General features: G+C 39.6%; 1 protein-coding gene across 1 annotated transcript in view; it reads left to right on the forward strand.

The window, feature by feature from the left end:
• The window catches only part of LMNB1 (lamin B1), a 56,025-nt gene that overhangs the window by 10,317 nt on the left and 25,844 nt on the right, over nucleotides 1–19,864 (forward strand). The window contains exons 2-3 of the mRNA XM_043586681.1: nucleotides 17,444–17,600; nucleotides 18,223–18,348. Coding sequence (XP_043442616.1) covers nucleotides 17,444–17,600; nucleotides 18,223–18,348 — 283 coding nt within the window. The remainder of the gene's footprint in view (nucleotides 1–17,443; nucleotides 17,601–18,222; nucleotides 18,349–19,864) is intronic.

Below are 19,864 nucleotides of genomic sequence, written 5' to 3' on the forward strand. Positions count from 1 at the left end.
CAAAGCAGAAAACAAACACTATGCTATTGTGAACTGTTAATGTGGTACATTAATACAGTGTAATAGGTGTTATGATAGCAGTATCTACATGGTGCTGTGGAAGAAAAGACTAAGGCAGACAGGAGCCTTCTGAAGTTTTGAAAGACATCGCCAGGGAACTGGGCTGAGTGTTGGGAGGTAAGTAACTAGGAGTTGGCTGGAAAGCATTAGGAGAGGGTGGTTACCCAAATGGCAGTTAGTTTCCTCTAACTAGACCTGCACGCGTGCGTGTGTGCGTGCGTGTGTGTGTGTGTGTGTGTGTACATACCTACGCATGCACGTATGTGGTAGAGGGCGGTTGGATTTTAGGAAATGAGCCTCAAGAATTTCAGGTAGAAAAGTGACATGAACAGAAGAATGGTCTGGCCATTCTGTGGAGGAAACAAAGAGTACAGATAAAACCCAGGTAAGAACACTTGAGGCGGGCCCTGAGCTCAGGTAGGCAGTGGGAAAGGATAGAAAGTGGATTTAAGAGATGCTAAGCATGGGAGAGTCAGGAGAAGAGTTGAGGGTGACCCTGCTTCCATGCATGGGTGCCTGGGGGAAGTGTTGCTTTTAGACCTTGATAGATAGGGGACTGGTTTAGAGAACCTACTCAAGGTTAGTGTGAATTAGTGGTGTTTGTTGGACTTCTAGGTGGAGATGTCACATGGCAATCTAGAGTACTTGCCTGGAGCTCTATGGAGAGACTTTGAATGGAGATACAGTTGCAGGAGCAGGGCTGATATTTGGGGATAAAGACAAAAGAGAGGAGGGGCAAAGACGTGGAAAACACCTTCATATGAGGACTGGGTAGAAAAAGGCAAAGTGGAGATGGTAAGCAATAGCCAGAGAAGCAGGACAAGAGTTGAGTCATGGGACAGAGATTTATAAAGCAATGCTAGGACAGTTTTGGTTAGATAAGTCCTAAAAGTTATTTATTACATTTGGTGGCTGGCAGATTATTGTTGATTGTGAGGAGTGCGTAATGCTAGTAACTTTGGCAGTGGGATTAAAGCCATGGGCTATAATGAAGGAAGGAGTGGGAAGAAAGATTGTGAGATTACTTGTATAAGAATGTTGGCTGTGAAGAGAAGACATTTTTAAAGTTTTATTTAAAGTAGATTCTCAGGGCACCTGGGTGGCTCAGTTGGTTAAGTATCCACCTTCAGCTCAGGTCATGATCTCATGGTTCATGAGTTCAAGTCCCGCGTCGGCCTCTGTGCTGACAGCTCAGATCCCGGAGCCTGCTTCATATTCTTGTGTCTGCCCCCTCTTGCTTGCACGCACTCTCAGAAATAAAATAATAAAAACATCAAAAAAAGAAAAAAATAGATTCTCATTTCAACTTTGTATCACAAAACATTGGATAGGAGACCAGAACACTTACCCTCTATGATAATGCACTTAACCTACTTTGCCTAAAACACTTTAGTAACTTCTAGGATAAAGACTAAGACCTTCAGTATTACCTAATTGCAGGGTGACTATATAATTTAGCATCCAAACAGGGATGCTTTTGTGTGTGAAAGAGGGAGGTATAAATTATGCTGGGACAACTGGCATGAATGGAACTTGTCCTTTGCAAACTGGGACAAGGTGGTCATCCTACCTCAGACTTCTTCTCTGCACGAGCTGGCTGCTTTCTGACTCCACCTGTATCTCCCACCATACTTGGTCTTGCTCTCTCTCCTCACTCTGAAGTCCTTTATTCAACCTTGTTTACTACGCTCCCTGTTAATAGGTCCTTTGCAAAAGTGATTTCCTTGTCTGGACTTCTCTTGTCCTTGGGTTAACGTCTCATCTCTCTGATGTCCACTGCATCCATTTTTTAGGGAAGTCCTTCCTGACTATCAGATGTTTTCAATTTGAGTCTTGGGAAAAAAGAAAAAAACAAAACAAAGCAAAAAACAACCCAGGACTATACAGCAGTGTGTATGTGTGTATGTAATTTAAGGACTCCAAGGATCCTCCCAAGGCTTCTCATAAAAAGAAATTACCTTCAACTATTTTCACTGCTCATTTGGAATTTTTACCTAAATGACATTATTGACTTTGTGCTTTGAAAGATGGGGAATTGAGTTCTTCATTATGTTCTCCATAACACATTTTCTTCCTGTGACTGGCCTCGTACATTATATTTTGGACCGGTTTAGATCAGTTTTTTGGTATTTAAAGTATTAATTTAGTGTGGTGCTACAGATGCTTCTTTAACACCAATTAGCTCATATTTGGCTTTTAAATCGAGAAATGATATTACTGTAATTGGAGGTTGTATTGGTTTATATGTGACTTTTCCTAGTAAAGGAACCAGAAGGTCAAGAGTAGAATTTAGAGGTAGAGAAAACCTTCAGTTGCACTTTCAGCTGTGTTATTTTAGTTTTATTATTTTTTATTTTTTATTTATTTTGTATTTATTTTTTTTTTCAACGTTTATTTATTTTTGGGACAGAGAGAGACAGAGCATGAATGGGGGAGGGGCAGAGAGAGAGGGAGACACAGAATCGGAAGCAGGTTCCAGGCTCTGAGCCATCAGCCCAGAGCCCACGCGGGGCTCGAACTCACGGACCGCGAGATCGTGACCTGGCTGAAGTCGGACACTTAACCGACTGCGCCACCCAGGCGCCCCAGTTTTATTATTTTTTAATCGAAGTGTAGTTGACACACTGTTACATTAGGTTCAGGTATACAATATAGTGATTCCATACTTGTATACTTACCCTGTGCTCACCACAAGTGTAGCTGCTGTCTGTTAAGGTATGACTCTACTTGAATACCATTGTACAACTCCGTTACAATACCAGTGACTGTTTTCCCTGTACTGTGCCTTTTTCCTTGTGACTTATTCATCAGGTAACTGGAAGCCTGTATTTTCCTCTCCCCTTCAACTCTTTTGCCCATGCCCCTCCCCTCTGGCAACCATCTGTTTGTTCTCTGCATTTATGAGTCTGTTTCTGCTTTTCACCTTTTTCTGAAGAAGATTAAACATGAGTGCTGCTCCCAGGATTCCCTCTCCCAAACAGGTACATTCCCTTTGGTATGTTCAGAGCTCTACTTCTTTCTGTCTCGTCTCAATTCCCGCAAGCCTGCATGACCACTCTTGTGCATTTATAAGTATCTCTTGAGGTAGTTATAGCCACACAACTCTCTGCCTGGGTTGTCCAAGTCATTTCCTGAGGTACTAGTTTTATATTATTATTGCTAGTGCTCTTGTTACAAAACTGCATAGGTTTTGGGAGGATTGTTCCAACTTTATGTTTCCATTTGATCTGTTAGTGGAAGGGTTTTCAGGAACACATATATTGTGTTATGGCAGAAATGCCTGGACGTACTATGGACATAATCTCCCACAGAACTGAGTAGTCATTAGTTTTTCTTCCCTATACCATCTTTTGTTTACTTACGGAAATGGCATTTTTTCCCACTTAGTTTTATCTAATTATATAGAAAGACTTGATACTAACTCTTAAAACATCAAGTCATTTGGAATCATAGTTTTTTTTTTTTTAATTTTTTTTAACGTTTATTTTTGAGACAGAGACAGAGCATGAACGGGGGAGGGGCAGAGAGAGAGGGAGACACAGAATCGGAAACAGGCTCCAGGCTCTGAGCCGTCAGCCCAGAGCCCGACGCGGGGCTCGAACTCACGGACCGCGAGATCGTGACCTGAGTTGAAGTTGGCCGCTTAACCGACTGAGCCACCCAGGCGCCCCGAGTTGTTTTTTTTTTTAAATTAGCTTTATGTTATTGAAGAGATAACATTTGGAGGCTTATGCTCTTCTCTATGGCTAGTTATGTCACATCAGCATGGATAGTTTGGCTATAGAATTCTAAGTTGTAAAGCATATTTCCTAGGATTTTGAAGTCATGCTTTATAGTTTGCTTTTGTTGTTGCTAAGAAGCACTATGAGTGAAAAATTTAAAAGCCTATAGTATCCTTTTTTGATCCAGTTCTGAAGTTTCTTAAGAATGTCCCTTGGTGTGGATCTCTTTTCCTTCCATTGTGCTGGTCATGTGGTGATAGTTTTTCAGTCTGGAAATTCATGTCTTTCAGTCCTTGGCAACTTTAAAAAATTATTTGAGGTGACGAGTGGCTCTGTTGGTTGACATCTGACCCTTAATCTCGGCTCAGGTCATGATCTCATGGTTTGTAAGATTGAGCCCCACATGGGCCTCTGGCACTAACAATGCAGAGCCTGCTTGGGATTCTCTCTCTCTCTCTCTCTCTCTCTCAAAATAAATATATAAACAACACATTCTTTTATTCATGGTTTTCTCCTATTTTATACTTTCTGAGACTCATGTGATTCAGATGTTGGACTTCTTAAATTTTTAGTTTTCTCATTTAAAACTTTTTTTTTCTCTGGTAGATATTCTCCATTTTACCTTCCAGTTTTTGCTGTCCTGTTTTAAATTCCTAATAGGTTCTTTTTACTGTCTCCATGTTTCCTTATAGTATCTTGATCTTGTTTACATTTCGTAGGTGCAGTACTTCCTCTTACCTTTTAAGAAGTCTCTTTTCCTTCACAGTTTTTGTTTGCTCCAAGTTAATTTCTTTTTCTGTTTATTTAGGTCTTTGTGTCTCACTGCAGGAAATGGAATCCACTACATATTTTAAGCAGAAAAGAAAATGATATGGGATGCAGGTGGCTAGAAAAAATTATTAAAAGCGTTAGAGAGCTAGAATGATGGCTAGAACACTGTAGATTCTGGGAGCTTTTATGTCTCAGGCACCATTGAAGCCACTGAATTAAAAAAAAACAAAAAACAGTTTATAGCTACAGTTCAGGAGCAGGAAGCTGCCACTGCTGTTGCTGCAAACACCTGCCCCATGACACCTAGCAAACTGGAGATGGACATTGGGACACTGTTTTGGAAAAACTTCAGACCAGAAAAACGTCACATACCAATGTCTCTTACGAATATAGGTGCAAAAATTCCTGACCAAATACTAGCAAACCAAACCTACCAACATGTAAAAGGACTATATACTATTTCCATGTGGATTTTTTTACTTTTTTGTTTTGTTTTGTTTTTTAAAGTAGGCTCCATGCCCAGCGTGGGCCCCAATGCAGGGCTTGAACTCCCAACCCTGAGATCAAGACCTGAGCTGGTGCTTAGGTACCCTGACCCCACCCGGTTCCCCTGATCACATGGGTTTTATATTGGGAATGCAAGGTTGGTTCAGTCTGTGAAAGTCTATAATGTAATAAACCATATTAATAGAATGAAGGGCAAAAACCCTCTCACTAGATGCATAAGAAATATTTGACAAAGTACACTGCTCTTTCATTGTAAAAATATTCGAATGAGGAATAAAAGGGAGCTTCTTAACCTGATGAAGAGTATCTATGAAAAATTTACGGCTAATATACTGGATGGTCAAGACTGGCTGCTTTCTTCCTAAGACCAGGAACAGGACAGGGCCGCCCACTGTCACTACTTGTTAACATTATCAGTGTACCGGGCGTTCTAGCCAGGGCGGTTAGGCAAGAAAAAGAAGTAAAAGGCATCCACATTAGGAACGGAGTGGTAAAACTGTTTCTATTTGCAGGTGTCATGCTTTCATAGGCGATCCTAAGGAATTTAATAAAAAAAAACAAAAGCAAAACTCTTGAGAGCTAGTAAGTTCAACAAAGTTTACGACATGGGAGCAATATACAGAACTCAAGTATATTTCTGTACATTAGCCATGAAGAATGAGCAGTCTAAAAATGAAGGTAAGAAAACTCTATTTTTAGCAGCATCAGAGGGAATGAATTACATAGGAATAAATTGAACAGAAGTATAAGACTTGTACACTGAAAACTATAAATGAAAGAAGACCTACATAAATGGAAAGATATCCCATGTTCATGGATTGGAAGATGTTAAGGTGCCATTTTTCCTCAAATTGACCTGCAGATTCAGTGCAATCTCTATCAAAGTCACAGCTGCCTTTTTGCAGACGTTGACAAGTTAAGCCTAAAATTCATACAGAAATTTGTGGTACCCAGAGTAGCCAAAACAATCTTGACAAAAAACAAAATTGGAGGATTCAGTTTCTGATTTTAAATTTCACTCCAAAGCTCCATTAATGTGTGTGTTATTGACATAAGGACAGGAAAGCTTCAGGTTTTAATGATTGGTTTTCAGCAGGAAAATTGCCACAAGGACCAAGAAGGTGGTCCTGTGGTACTTCCTTCTTCCATACTCCTTATAGGTGCATTAGAGTTCCTCATTTTCCTCCCATATCCTAGCGTCTAGGCATTCTGGAAAATGTAATTTTTACCTTTCCAGTTGAGGAAAGCACAACTAGGAGGATGGAACAGACATTGGGTTTTCTCAGTTGTCTGATGACTGTTTTGTGTCCCTTTATATTCAGAAGTGTTTCTCAGAAGCTGATAGAAAGCTGTGTGCATAAGTGGGGCTTCTTGACCAAGCTTCCGGGGGTGATAGGGCAGGATCACGTCACTGGGAATACCCACTGTCATGTTTTCAAGTCTTCCTTGGGCTTTGCTGCCCAGCCTGCTGTAAGCTGAGAGAGGCTGAGAGCGGGTTCGGTGTCTGGAGAGTCCACTGAGCTCCCCTACCCTCTGTGTGGTACTGCTGCCTTCAGGTGTGTTGTGTAACTACCAGGTCTGGGAATCTGCCCCACTGTCCTCAGAGAGGAGATCTTTCATCTTTGCCACGGTGGATGAGGGTCCATTGACCCAGGAGTGTGGTATGGAGTGGTTATTTGCTTTGCTTTGTAATAGATTGTCAGCTAGCTGTACTTCGGAGTTACCAAGGTATCTCTTGTTATCAACAACATCTGCAGTATAAAGTAGGTTACTTCTCAGATATCCCTGTGCCTGGCTTAGGATTCAGCACTCTTGTGTTGGCTAAGCTCATTTTCACTTATCCATCCATGTTCAGCTTCCAAGATTTTGTCATTTTCCCTTTGCCTTTGTCATTGTGAATTTGTGCCTTTGCTTGTTTTAGTTGGGTTTCTGGAGTCATGTGTAATGTGATGTTTTAACCCAGAAGTTTCGGGAGTCCTGTTTAATGTGACATTTTTACCCTGAAGTTGTATCATGTACTCTTGGAGCGCTGTGTGTCAAGAAGGCTGCCGATAAATTTGATGTGTTAAGACAATTCTATATCATTGATTGGTTCCCTCATGAGAGTGGAGTCTCTTTGTGGACAGGGTTAGTGTCTGACTTTGTTTCCTGTTGTATCAGTACATTTTTCCAGTACCCTCTAGGCTCTCCTAAGATAATTATTGACTTAATGATTACCATTTTCTCAGGAGGCTATTTTCCTACAAGATTGGGTTGTGTGAAACCCATAGAGGAGCAGTAAAGTAGTCATACTAGTAATTTCTAACTTGTTTTTCTGATTTAATTTCCTTCAAAGTATTGATTACCTCTGCCATATATAAATGTGTTTACTGTGTGCCTCTACCTACCAGAAAATACCTTCCATAAGAGCAGGGACTTGTTATATTTTGTTCACTGCTGGTTTCCAAGCCCTCTGATAAATGGTCAGGCACACAGTGGCGGTTACTGGTTTTTTTTTTTTTTTTTTTTTTTCCTTAATAAGTCATTTTTTGTTAGGATTTAAGGTCTAAGTCTGTGCTATAAGCAAGCACAGAAGTAACTATGTGAATCTCTTTCGTTCGAAGAAATAGATGTGAGGTCCAGTTTGAGTCTTATTTGGTATTTTTCCTAATTATAATCTAATTTCAATTAGGTTTTGCCTGATTGTGATTGGGTTGCTGCTAATTTGTTGACTGCTCAGCTGCTTGAATAACTAGCAGAATTTTACTCCCGCAAAAAAATAATAATTTCAACCTTTGGGCTTGTATAGAAGCATCTTAGTCCTTTTACTTGTGCCAGAGGAGACCCTCGTTCATGGAAATTGTGATCATATGACTTTCTAGAGATTTTGTGTATTACAATGAGCTTAATTGCAGAGGAATTCATTTATTTTCCTCAGTAAAACTACTGTTGATCACATTCCTTTTTCCTTTGGAAAGGAAGATACTTTGGGGACAGAATTGAAGCTGGTGAATGAATATTGGAGCAAATGCTTATTTAACAGCATTTTGAGTACGTTGTTATTTGAAATAGATTAGTTTAACTAAAGACAAGGTTTGTGTTTGGGTAGATTAATAATCCTTACCTTAAATTCAAAGGGAAGTTTATTTTTTCTTAAAAAGCCTAGACCATGGTTAGATAGATGGTAAAGACCATGTTCATTTTGAACTCCAGGTGTGAAGAGAGCCTCAGAAGTTGCACTGATAGTCACTTGAATAATTGCTGTCGTGTGGAGTGGTGTCCAGCTGCCATCAGACAACTGTCAGAAGAAGTTTACGGTGTATCCCAGCACAGGGCTCAAACAGCTGGCCATACTTGGCCTGGCTGTCCGTGTAGAGTAGGTCTCTTCTGGGGGATTTAAAATCCTTGCTTTGTGGTTATGTTAGAAATAACGGTTTATATAGAATGGTTTCTGTTAGGTTATCTGGCTGTAGGTGAAAAACGAAATAGCTTTTCCATTTCACCCTCTGTCATTTATTTGTTTTTTCTAAATAAGAATGGTCCTGAAGTGAAATGTTAGTGCTGAGTGCTGAGTTAAGAAATCTTGGCAGCTGGACAGAGAAGGGGTCCAGCTAAATCATTGGCATGGATTTCTTGTGTTCATTTTTCTTTTTTTTTTTATCATCTCATTTCTATCTAGGGTATCACGATACGTGCATTAGGGAAAATTTTCAATCTGTTTGTTTTGTCTGTTCTTCAAAAAAAATATTTTAATGTTTTTATTTTTGAGAGACAGAGTGCAAGCAGACAGGGGCAGAGAGAGAGAGAGAGAGAGAGAGAGAGAGAGAGAGAGAGAGAGAGAGAGAGACTCTAAAGCAGGCTCCAGGCTGTTAACACAGAGCTTACTGTGGGGCTTGAACCCATGAACCCTGAGATCATGACCTGAGCCGAAGTCAGACACTTAACCAACTGGGCCACCCAGGTGCCTCGAGCGTCTATTTTTCTATAAGATGAACCTGACAATCTTTAAGGGCTTCTCCCAATTGCTAAGAAGTGATCTAAGAAACCAGAGTTGCATAGTATTTTGCTGTAGAATATTATGAGTGGATTTTAAAACTGACTTGAGAGTGGTCTATTTTTGGTTTCCTTACACTATTCTTTTGCCTGACCTGTTAAAGTAGTAATAAAAAACCCCACATACTTGTATTTCTATTTTTTATTTAGAAGCATGAATATTCCTGGTCTGGTTTTTTGTTTTGTTTTTGTTTTGTTTGTCAAATTTAGAGCTTTTACAATTCTATATACTTAAGTCTCTCAGTATTTATTGAACACAAATTTTTGCCCTTGTCCATGCTTGGTTATATGCAGCATAATAATCTTTGGTGAATTTCATGGAAATGACATTTAATATCCAGAAACTTTATTTATTTACTTACTTTCTTACATACATACAGAAACTACATACCTTTCTAGGTATGTAATTATTAGAACAACTGAGAGACCATCTATAATTTGGGTCTCTTATTTTGAATTGCTTAATGGAACTCTTTGTACCCATATATACTCTATATATGAAAATCAAAGAACAAGGGCAAAAGGGCTTTTTTGAGAAAATACATTGAAAATTACGGCACTTGTGACAGAAGGAAACCAAACCGAAGCAAAGCATGTGTATAGTTCCTATCCTGAAAACTAACACAGATTCTTTGTTCACAGATACATTGTAGGTGATACAGAGAAGCTGAGCTCCAGGGTGGGTGCTTGGCTGGCTGGGTCAGTAGAGCATGTGACTTAATCTCAGGGTCTTGAGTTCAAACCTCATGTGGAGCTTACTTAAAATTAAAAAAAAAAAAAAAAAAAAAAAAAAAAAAGTTGAGCTCCAAGATTTTTTTTGTAGTTGTGCTACTGGCCAAACTAGACAATTCATTTAGCTGAGCATTTGTGATACAAACTGACCTGTGTGACCAACAAAATGTTAACAGAAGGGCAATAATTTGCCATTGTCTAATTAAACTGTTGTGTAATGAGTTTCAGATTATGTTCTAAGTGTGTGTTCCTCTAAGTTTACTTCTTGGTTTCTGTTTTACACTAGTTCTTTGTTACTGTTTAAGTCGTTAATTATATTAATTCATTTTCAAATAGTTACTGTCATATGCTTATTAGGTCTTCAGTCACTTTCTGTGTGTTCTGTGTATGTAGTATGACTTTATTTAAAAAGTGCTCTACATTTATTACCTAGTAATGATGTATTTCCCCTAAGAGCTACCTTGAGCATTCATTTTTCTAGTGATTCTGTAATTGAGTGCATTTTATTTTTTAAATAAAAAACTTTTTTTTAAGTTTATATATTTGTTTTGAGAGAGAGAGAGTGTGAGCTTGAACCAAAGAAGGGAAGAGAAAGAATCCTAAGCAGGTTCCATGTTTGCACAGAGCCGGATGTGGGGCTCAAGCTCACAAATCATGAGATCATGACCTGAGCCAAAATCAAGAGTTGAATGCTTAACCAACTGAGCTACCCAGGCACACCTCAAGTGCATTTTTGAATCTCCCATTTCTTTATTGGTGGAGGTTGTCGGAGTTGGGTTCACTTAGACAAAATGAAGGATACTTCAGTAGGAGACTTGAATCTTCCAAATGGAAGGGGTAGTGCAGACATCGAAGCAAGTTCAAGCATTGAGTTCCAGAACCAGTAATTCAGTGCAGAAGCTAGGTTTGAAATTATGATCCTAAGACAAGTCAAGGTCAAAGAGGTGGTAGGATGAAAAACCAAGATGGTGAAAGCAGTGAAGTACAGTGGTGTTGTTGGTAAGTAGAAGGTGATCAGGAGTAATTCCGAAAGTGGCAGGTAAGCAGTTGCATTCAGGTTAGTCAGATAGACCCCAAGAGATTGTAGGGCTGGTTCCCAAAAGTTAATGGTACTAGGTTCTCTTGGGAAAGTATATCCATGCTGTATCATTGAAACTATGTCTGTTACTCTTGATCCATTGCTATAGGATATTAACAGGAATGTAGGTGTCTCCTGTCAAGCTGATTATTTAATGGTCATATATTTGATTGGACCTGGTTACTTGTTATGCCTGGTGAAATTCAAGTTTTCTTGAAATGAAAGCTTTCGTTTTATTCATATTATTTTTATTAAGGGAAGCAATTTTTTTTAAAGTTTATTTTATTTATTTTGAGAGAGAGTGAACTGGCAGGGTAGGGGCAGAGAGAGAATTCCAAGCAGGCTCTGTGCCGTCCGTGCACAGCCCAACACGGGGCTCGATCTTAGGAACCATGAGATCATGACCTGAGCTAAAATCAAGAATCAGACGCTTACCTGACTGAGCCACCCAGGCGGCCCTGAGGGAAGCAGTACTTAATTACGATGGAGTGTCAACTACATTTTATAAAGGTTTTCTGGGCTGCATTTGGAGTTTCGGTTCATCTGTAAGCATCTGCTGTAAACGAGCATGTTTTCTGACTTAATATTTAGCAGTGTGCATATTTCTAGTGGTAGATTCACATGCTGAATGAATGTAAATGAAAACACAGGAAAGTCTCCTTATCTGGAGGTGGGGAATAACTTAGGGTAGGTCAGCAACTATGAAGAGATCCAGTTAGGAAATACTGTCAAAGAGGGGCGTCTGGGTGGCTCATTGATTAAGTGTCCAACTTGAGCTCAGGTCATGATCTCAATGGTTCATGGGTTCGAGCCCCGTGTTGAGTTCTGCGCTGACAGCTCAGAGCCTGGAGCCTCCTTTGGATTCTGTGTCTCCCTATCTCTCTGCCCCTCCCCCACCCACACTCTGTCTTTCTCTCTCAAAAATAAACAACAGTAAAATATTGTCAAAGAAAAATGTCCACCATGCCCTTAAGCGATAGCTTCTGGTAACTTTGGTCTCCTGTCTCAGTTGCTGTTTGTTCCGGGGTAGCGTCAGATGCTACTCTATGCTTAGGTGGTGGCTATAGTCAATTAATGTGTTATGTTTTAGGATGTCAGTTCCACGGGTTTTTGTAATTTGACCAAGCACTGATAATTAGATCAAGACTTCCTGTGTCCTTTGTAATGAGTGAAAAATAATAATGCAGTTAGAAAACTGTCACAAGATTATGTGCTTTCTGCACAGCTCCCATGTGTCCTTGGTATTGGCAGCTCATGTGCCAGGTAAAACTCATTGATTCATAGCTTATTAGATGGAAAGTTGCATGTGATCTTCATAATTTTCTTATGATCCATCCAGCCTAGGAAATTGGCAAGGGGATAGGGAGGGCCTCTGGTAATGTGAATTGTAGAGATGATAGAAGTATCACAGTTATTTTTTTCCTTCTAGGAAAAAACATGGTATTTTTATATAGCGGGAAAAAGCAGAGTGAGTTTTTCTGGGGACTGTATGGGGGAATTTCTTTTAAGAATTACCAAAATAGTCATTATCTACAGATTGTATAGAAGTTAGAGGGTAGTAAGTCATGGCCCTTGCCCTGAAAGAGTTTCAGTCTGTTGAAGTAGCCGAGTACATCCACAAATACGGGTTTGTATGGAAAGGGTAATATAAGATAGGTTCAAGGTGCAGTTATTTAACTCTCTTCCTTTTCCATCTTGTACCCGGGCACATAAAGCTTTTATTTGTAATTTTAAGCACATTTTCAACTTCTGACTTCTTTTCTGCCTAATTACTAATGTGACAGAGCTTTAAGAAAGAATTTGTAATGGAATAATTTATATTTTTACAGATTGGCAATGGTATAAGCAGCTAAGAACTTGACACCAAGTTTCGGCTGGTACCATTGGGTGGCTCAAGGTACCACACATCAGTATATCCTCCTCTCATCCATCCGCTTTACTCCACCACTCTTTGGTCTTGATTGTTGTTGCAGAATTCACCAAATTCTAGTCCTGTACTAGTGCACCATCTTACTTTTGACTTCTTGGATTTCCTGTACTTTTCAAGATGTTGCACGGTTTCTATCATTTACACTGTAACATTCTGAATTTGGAAATGTGCATGTTTCATTATCCATTAAATTAGTGAAATCAAATAGAACATGCCATAGCCTATAAAATGGGTGTGATTTTTAAAATTCAGTATCCTTTCTGGCACAAAAACAGACACACAGACCAGTGAAATAGAATAGAGACTCCAGAATTGGACCCACAAAAGTATGGCCAACTCATCTTTGACAAAGCAGGAAAGAATATCCAATGGAAAACAGACAGTGTCTTTAACAAATGGTGCTGGGAGAACTGGACAGCAACATGCAGAAGAATGAAACTAGACGACTTTCTCACACCATTCACAAAAATAAACTCAAAATGGATAAAGGACCTGAATGTGAGACAGGAAACCATCAAAACCCTAGAGGAGAAAGCAGGAAAAAAATCTCTTTCACCTCAGCAGCAGCAATTTCTTACTTGACACATCTCCAAAGGCAAGGGAATTAAAAGTAAAAATGAACTATTGGGACCTCATGAAGATAAAAAGCTTCTGCACAGCAAAGGAAACAACCAACAAAACTAAAAGGCAACCGACAGAATGGGAAAAGATACTTGCAAATGACATAGCGGACAAAGAACTAGTACCCAAAATCTATAAAGAGGTCACCAAACTCCACACCCGAAAAACAAATGATCCAGTGAAGAAATGGGCAGAAGACATGAATAGACACTTCTCTAAAGAAGACATCCGGTTGGCCAAAAGGCACATGAAAAGATGCTCAACGTTGCTCCTCATCAGGAAAATACAAATCAAAACCACACTCAGATACCACCTCACGCCAGACAGAGTGGCTAAAATGAACAAATCAGGAGACTATAGATGCTGGAGAGGATGTGGAGAAATGGGAACCCTCTTGCACTGTTGGTGGGAAGGCAAACCGGTGCAGCCACTCTGGAAAGCAGTGTGGAGGTTCCTCAAAACATTAAAAATAGACCTACCCTATGACCCAGCAGTAGCACTGCTAGGAATTTACCCAAGGGATACAGGAGTACTGATGCCTAGGGGCACTTGTACCCCAGTGTTTATAGCAGCACTCTCAACAATAGCCAAATTATGGAAAGAGCCTAAATGTCCATCAACTGATGAATGGATAAAGAAATTGTGGTTTATATACACAGTGGAATAATACGTGGCAATGAGAAAGAATGAAATATGGCCCTTTGTAGCAACGTGGATGGAACTGGAGAGTGTGATGCTAAGTGAAATAAGTCATACAGAGAAAGACAGATACCATATGTTTTCACTCTTATGTGGATCCTGAGAAACTTAACAGAAGACCATGGGGGAGGGGAAGGAAAAAAAAAAAAGAGAGGGAGGGAGGCAAACCATAAGAGACTCTTAAAAACTGAGAACAATCTGAGGGTTGATGGGTGGGGGGGGGGTAGGTGATGGGTATTGAGAAGGGCACCTGTTGGGATGAGCATTGGGTGTTGTATGGAAACCAATTTGACAATAAATTTCATATTAAAAAAAAAAATTCAGTATCCTTTCTGGTAGACCGTTTGGTTTCTGGGAAGCACAGGTTCTCTTTCCTGCCAAGAGGTACCACATTTGGAAGCACTACATAATGATCTGAGATTTAAATATTAGATACTAGTACCTAATAGTACCTAATATAGATACTGTGAGTATACAACCCACACTCAGTTCTGGTCCTTCTAGCAACCTGGCCTGGGCCACGTGCCTGTGAAAGACAGGCTTTCCTTCTCCCAATCCAGAGTACCCCCCCCCCCCCCCCACACACACACACTGGATACTGGGGGGTGGGGAGATACTTGGAGCTTGAGCCTGCCTCTAGCCAGACCTCACAGGCTCCTACTTGGCCAGGCTTCTCAACGTCAGCTTGCAACGCCCCACCCCTGCTCCCTGGTTGTCCTTGGAGCCCCTTGCCCCTTGGGACAAGGCAGTCCCCCACCACACAGGCCCCACAGGATAAGGCACATGGCAGGGAGGGCTGGCCTCACAGGCTGTGACCCCAGACTATAGACCTGGTCAGTTACCGGGTAAGACCCCTTCCCTGCCCAGGCAGAGGCAGACCCCGCCCTTCTCAAGACTCAGTCTTTCAGAACCTGTGGCCAATTTCTGCCCATTGCCCCCACGCCCAGCCTGAATCTTACCAAGGCCCTCTCTGCCACCACCCAACCCCAGGCCCCAAATGTGGGCTCAGTCTGTAGCCCCTTAATTTATTCACTCACTCAGCAATAAATAAGCCACGTGTTATGCACAGACACACACACACACACACACACACACACACACACACACAAAGATAGTGTAGTAGAATTTTTTGTGATTGTTAAGCCAGTATTTTTTGTGAATATTGTATAATCTGTAAAATATGAGTTTGTTTTAAATCATGTTTTATGACATGTGTTTCTGCCCAGCGCTGCTCATTTATGTGGGACAGAACTCCTCACGAACACTGATTCTGTTCTAATGAATTCTCTGCTTTAGAACCTGGCCGTTGTATGAACTAAGCATTTTTGTTTTAAATTAATGACTGTATGGGATTGCTTTTTAACAACTAATTTTTCCCCTCTCCTGAACAAGACATCAGTGAAAGGATGCCATCTTGTGGTTTGTTAAAAATACAGAATTTAGGAAAAAAGTTACTGGGAAAGGACTGCTGAGATTTTACGTATATAGTTGTTCTATGATACCAAACGAGTAAGAGATGAATACTTTGGACAGGTTTTTTTTTCCCATTTTATTTGAGTAGTATAAGATTAATTTAAAAATTCCTGTTAACTAAGGATTCCTCTTCTAGACCATTCTCAAACATCAGTTGTAGAAACGTTCTTCAACAATAGCAGTTTAATTAAGAATTGTTACGGAGAATTTTGGTCTTGAGGCTTTCCTGGTGCCTAATAATTATTGTTTGGAATGAAAAAAATACTTTCCTTTAAAATATAATTATTCGACAAAATATATCCAAAGGAGCCTTAATTCTATAATATAGAACTTCATTTAATGAAAAGTGATGTAATTTAGAAGACAGAGAAACTTCACATCTCATTTTGGAGGGTTAATAGTATAAACTGAAATAGTATTTCCTCGAGATATTAGGGAAGCCGTTATTTCTAAGTTAGGGAAATCTTAAAATCACCTCTGTAAGAAATGGAAAGTGTTTGCAAGCCTAGGATCAGTTAGTTCTTATGTAATATTGAGGGAGTGTCTGCATAAAATAAAACAGAAACAGACTCAGATATAGAGAACTAATATGGTTACCAGGGGGATGGGGGTTGGGTAAAATAGGTGAGGGGGATTAAGAGGTACAAACTTGAGTTATAAGTAAGCCATGGGGATATGTACAGTACAGTATAGGAAATGTGCTCCATAATAATGTAACAACTTTCTATGGTGACAGATGATAACTGCACGTATCATGGTAATAAGTATTTTGTAAATGAATATAAATGTCAAAATCATTGTGTTGAGCACCAGAAACTAATACATTGTGTATCAACTATACTTCAAATAAAAGTAAATTAAAAGATTTCTATATGATGTATTTTCAGGTCATAAAACTGCTTTTTAAAATAACTTCATTTTCATTTATTTAATCTCATTGTATATCTTTTTTTTTTTTTTAAATTTTTTTTCAACGTTTATTTATTTTTGGGACAGAGAGAGACAGAGCATGAACGGGGGAGGGGCAGAGAGAGAGGGAGACACAGAATCGGAAACAGGCTCCAGGCTCTGAGCCATCAGCCCAGAGCCTGACGCGGGGCTCGAACTCACGGACCGCGAGATCGTGACCTGGCTGAAGTCGGACGCTTAACCGACTGCGCCACCCAGGCGCCCCTCATTGTATATCTTGATTTATGTGTCCTGTGGGTCTTGGATTTAATGCTAATTTTATTTTATTTATTTTAGCGTTTTATTCATTTTTGAGAGACAGAGGCAGAGTGCAAGTGGGGGAGGGGCAGAGAGAGGGAGACGCAGAATCCAAAGCAGGCTCCAGGCTCAGAGCTGTCAGCACAGAGCCCAGTGCGGGGCTCAAACCCACGGACTCTGAGATTATGACCTGAGCCGTAGTCGGCTGCTTAACCGACTGAACCACCCAGGCGCCCCATATTAATTGTATTTTAAAATAATACTTTTCTCTTTCTTCAAAAACATCTTCTCTTATTGAAATATGTAGTGTCTCCTTATAGAACAAGAAGGGCATATGTTCTTAGTGACAGCCAAGATTCTGGAACAATGGCCTTATGGACTTCTTTTTTGACCTAGAATCATTAGTAATCATGGAAGGAAAGGCATTGAAAGAGAATGTTGTTATCCACCAGAGCTGTAGATGCAGTGCTCCTGAATTGCTCATCTAATTTTAGTAGATTATGGCAGCCTTTATTTAAACTGCATCTTCTTTTGTTTGCCCTTCAGCAAGGAGGGGGAAGGCTTCAAGTCAGGGGTATAATTTGGTATCTTGTACCTTTAAATGTCTTACAGTTATGCTAAGAAGGAATCGGATCTTAATGGAGCCCAGATCAAGCTTCGAGAATATGAAGCAGCATTGAATTCTAAAGATGCAGCTCTGGCCACTGCACTTGGTGACAAAAAAAGTTTAGAGGCAGATTTGGAGGATCTGAAGGATCAGATTGCCCAGGTAAGGCAAACTCTGCCTTTGAACCATATTGGGAGTTTAGTTGCCCCATCCGACTCGGTTGATTGAGTTTTGAATTAAATTTGAAAATATTTTTTGTTTTTAAAATTTATCATGATTTTTTTTGTGGCTTACCTGAAAGATAGTCTTAACGCAGCTGACATACAAAGTATCTTCGCTTCTCAGTCATTGCACTTGTGGGTCATGCAGATCTTACTGGTGCTCTTCTTCGTTTTTGTTGTGCTTATGCTTATCTTTGCTCTCAAAACTTCTTTCGTTATTGCACCAAACTGTAAGATCGGAAAAGAAAAACTCATACCACTGCTCCACACGCAGGAAACAAATGAAAGTAGTGGCAAAAATCATCGGTATGTGTCTATTACTCATTGGCAGTTACCAGATCTGAGAGGTTTTGGTGTGGCGTTCTGGGTGGGACCAGCAGTTGACTACACAGTTCTGTGATAAAGGTTGTAATAAGAGACTCTCATATATTGGTAAAAGAGAAGATAAAGATAAGAGATACGCAAGTTTTAAGACTTGATTAGATTCAGTCCATAGGTGTCTATTAAATTCATTACTAAATAATCGCTGTGTGATTTTCATCAATTTTTTTCCCTTATATTAGTTGGAAGCCTCCTTAGCTGCTGCCAAGAAACAGTTAGCAGATGAAACTTTACTTAAAGTGGATTTAGAGAATCGCTGTCAGAGCCTTACTGAGGACCTGGAGTTTCGTAAAAACATGTATGAGGAGGTAACTGTATAGTTTTATTTTTGTAAGAAATGGGGGGATCCTAAAAGATTTGTTCTAACCATATATATATATATATATATATAAAGTTGGAGGGGTTTTATAGATGAATTGTTCAAGGCACTGCTGCTGAAATGTTGTATGTAAGAACTCAAACTCTTAAGATAAACAGATAGGATTTCACTTTATCTGATTCATAGAGGCTTGGTCATAGCAGTTAATATCAACCTGTTTAAGCATTTGTATTAGTTATCTGTTGCTTCGTTAATAAGTTACTCTAAAATTTACCAACTTTAAACCACAGATCTCTGTTATGTCACAGTTTCTGAAGGTCAGGAATCTGAGAGCTGCTTAACTAACTGCCTTGTTATTAGAGTCTCTCATGAGGCTGCCGTCAGGCTTTCATCCTGGACGGAGGAACTGCTTCTGAGCTCATGCACAGGTTGCTGGCATGAAGAGTCACTTCATCTTGGGCTTTTCCATGGGGCTCCTCATGATGAGAGAGAAAGAGAGAATGCAAGACAGAAGCCTCATTATCTGCTATAACCTTTCCAATCCCACAGAGTGACTACCATCACTCTCTTACCACACAGACCAACCATGATGCACTGTGGGATTCTACAAGGGTGTGACTGTCAGGAGGCAGCAATCAGGATTGGGGATCATCTTGAAGGCAGGTTGCCCACAGCATTTACAGTTATATATGTATATTTTAAAATATTGTTTACAAGCCTTGACTTCTGTGGTCAAGCCTTGGTTGGGGAAGGTAGCAGCTGTTGCCAAAAAACAAGTAATAAAATTGAAGAGAACGGGGAATGTACATATATTTCCTCAAAATTGAAGAGGATTGGAATGAACCCAGGGTATATGGAACCTGCAATTAAATACTTCATGATTTTAGAGGTAATATAATTTTTGAAAACTATTAACAGTGATGTAAAAAATGGGGAATTAGTGTGGAACTTAAAATTTTTTGTTAATTGGCGAAAAAAAATAATAAAATAGAAATTTAACTATTTTTGTAACTACATGCTATTAAAACATACAGGTATGGGGGGCACAGTGCACTTACTGGGCAAACAGACTTTGGACAACTCTTGAGTCATTTATTTAAAAGTGAAATACCAATACTTGCTATTTTTTTCTTAGAAGAGTAGTGACCATCAAAGTGGAATATTTTGTGTAGTTCCTTGTAAAGATTATAGTGAATGCTGTCATTTAATTGTTAACTACAGCTTTGCTTTATAAATGGAGATATTTTTATATTAAGTTGACTTACATTATTGTTTTGTTTTGATAAAATTGCCGATGGTGTATCATTACTTAGTTTTTATGCTGTGTGTGGACTCCTGCATCTTTAAACCAAGAATAGGGTATTTTTTTTTCCTTTGCAAGTCACGGATTCTACATAAAATAATAAATGAAAAATGGCACCAACAAAAAGTAGTATTTTGGGGGTTGCATAGCATCTTTGAATATTTTGGGTTTTGCCTTTTATGAGAGAATGAATGTAAAATAT

The sequence above is a fragment of the Prionailurus bengalensis genome, chromosome A1 (assembly GCF_016509475.1).
Source record: "Prionailurus bengalensis isolate Pbe53 chromosome A1, Fcat_Pben_1.1_paternal_pri, whole genome shotgun sequence".
Classification (NCBI taxonomy): domain Eukaryota; kingdom Metazoa; phylum Chordata; class Mammalia; order Carnivora; family Felidae; genus Prionailurus; species Prionailurus bengalensis.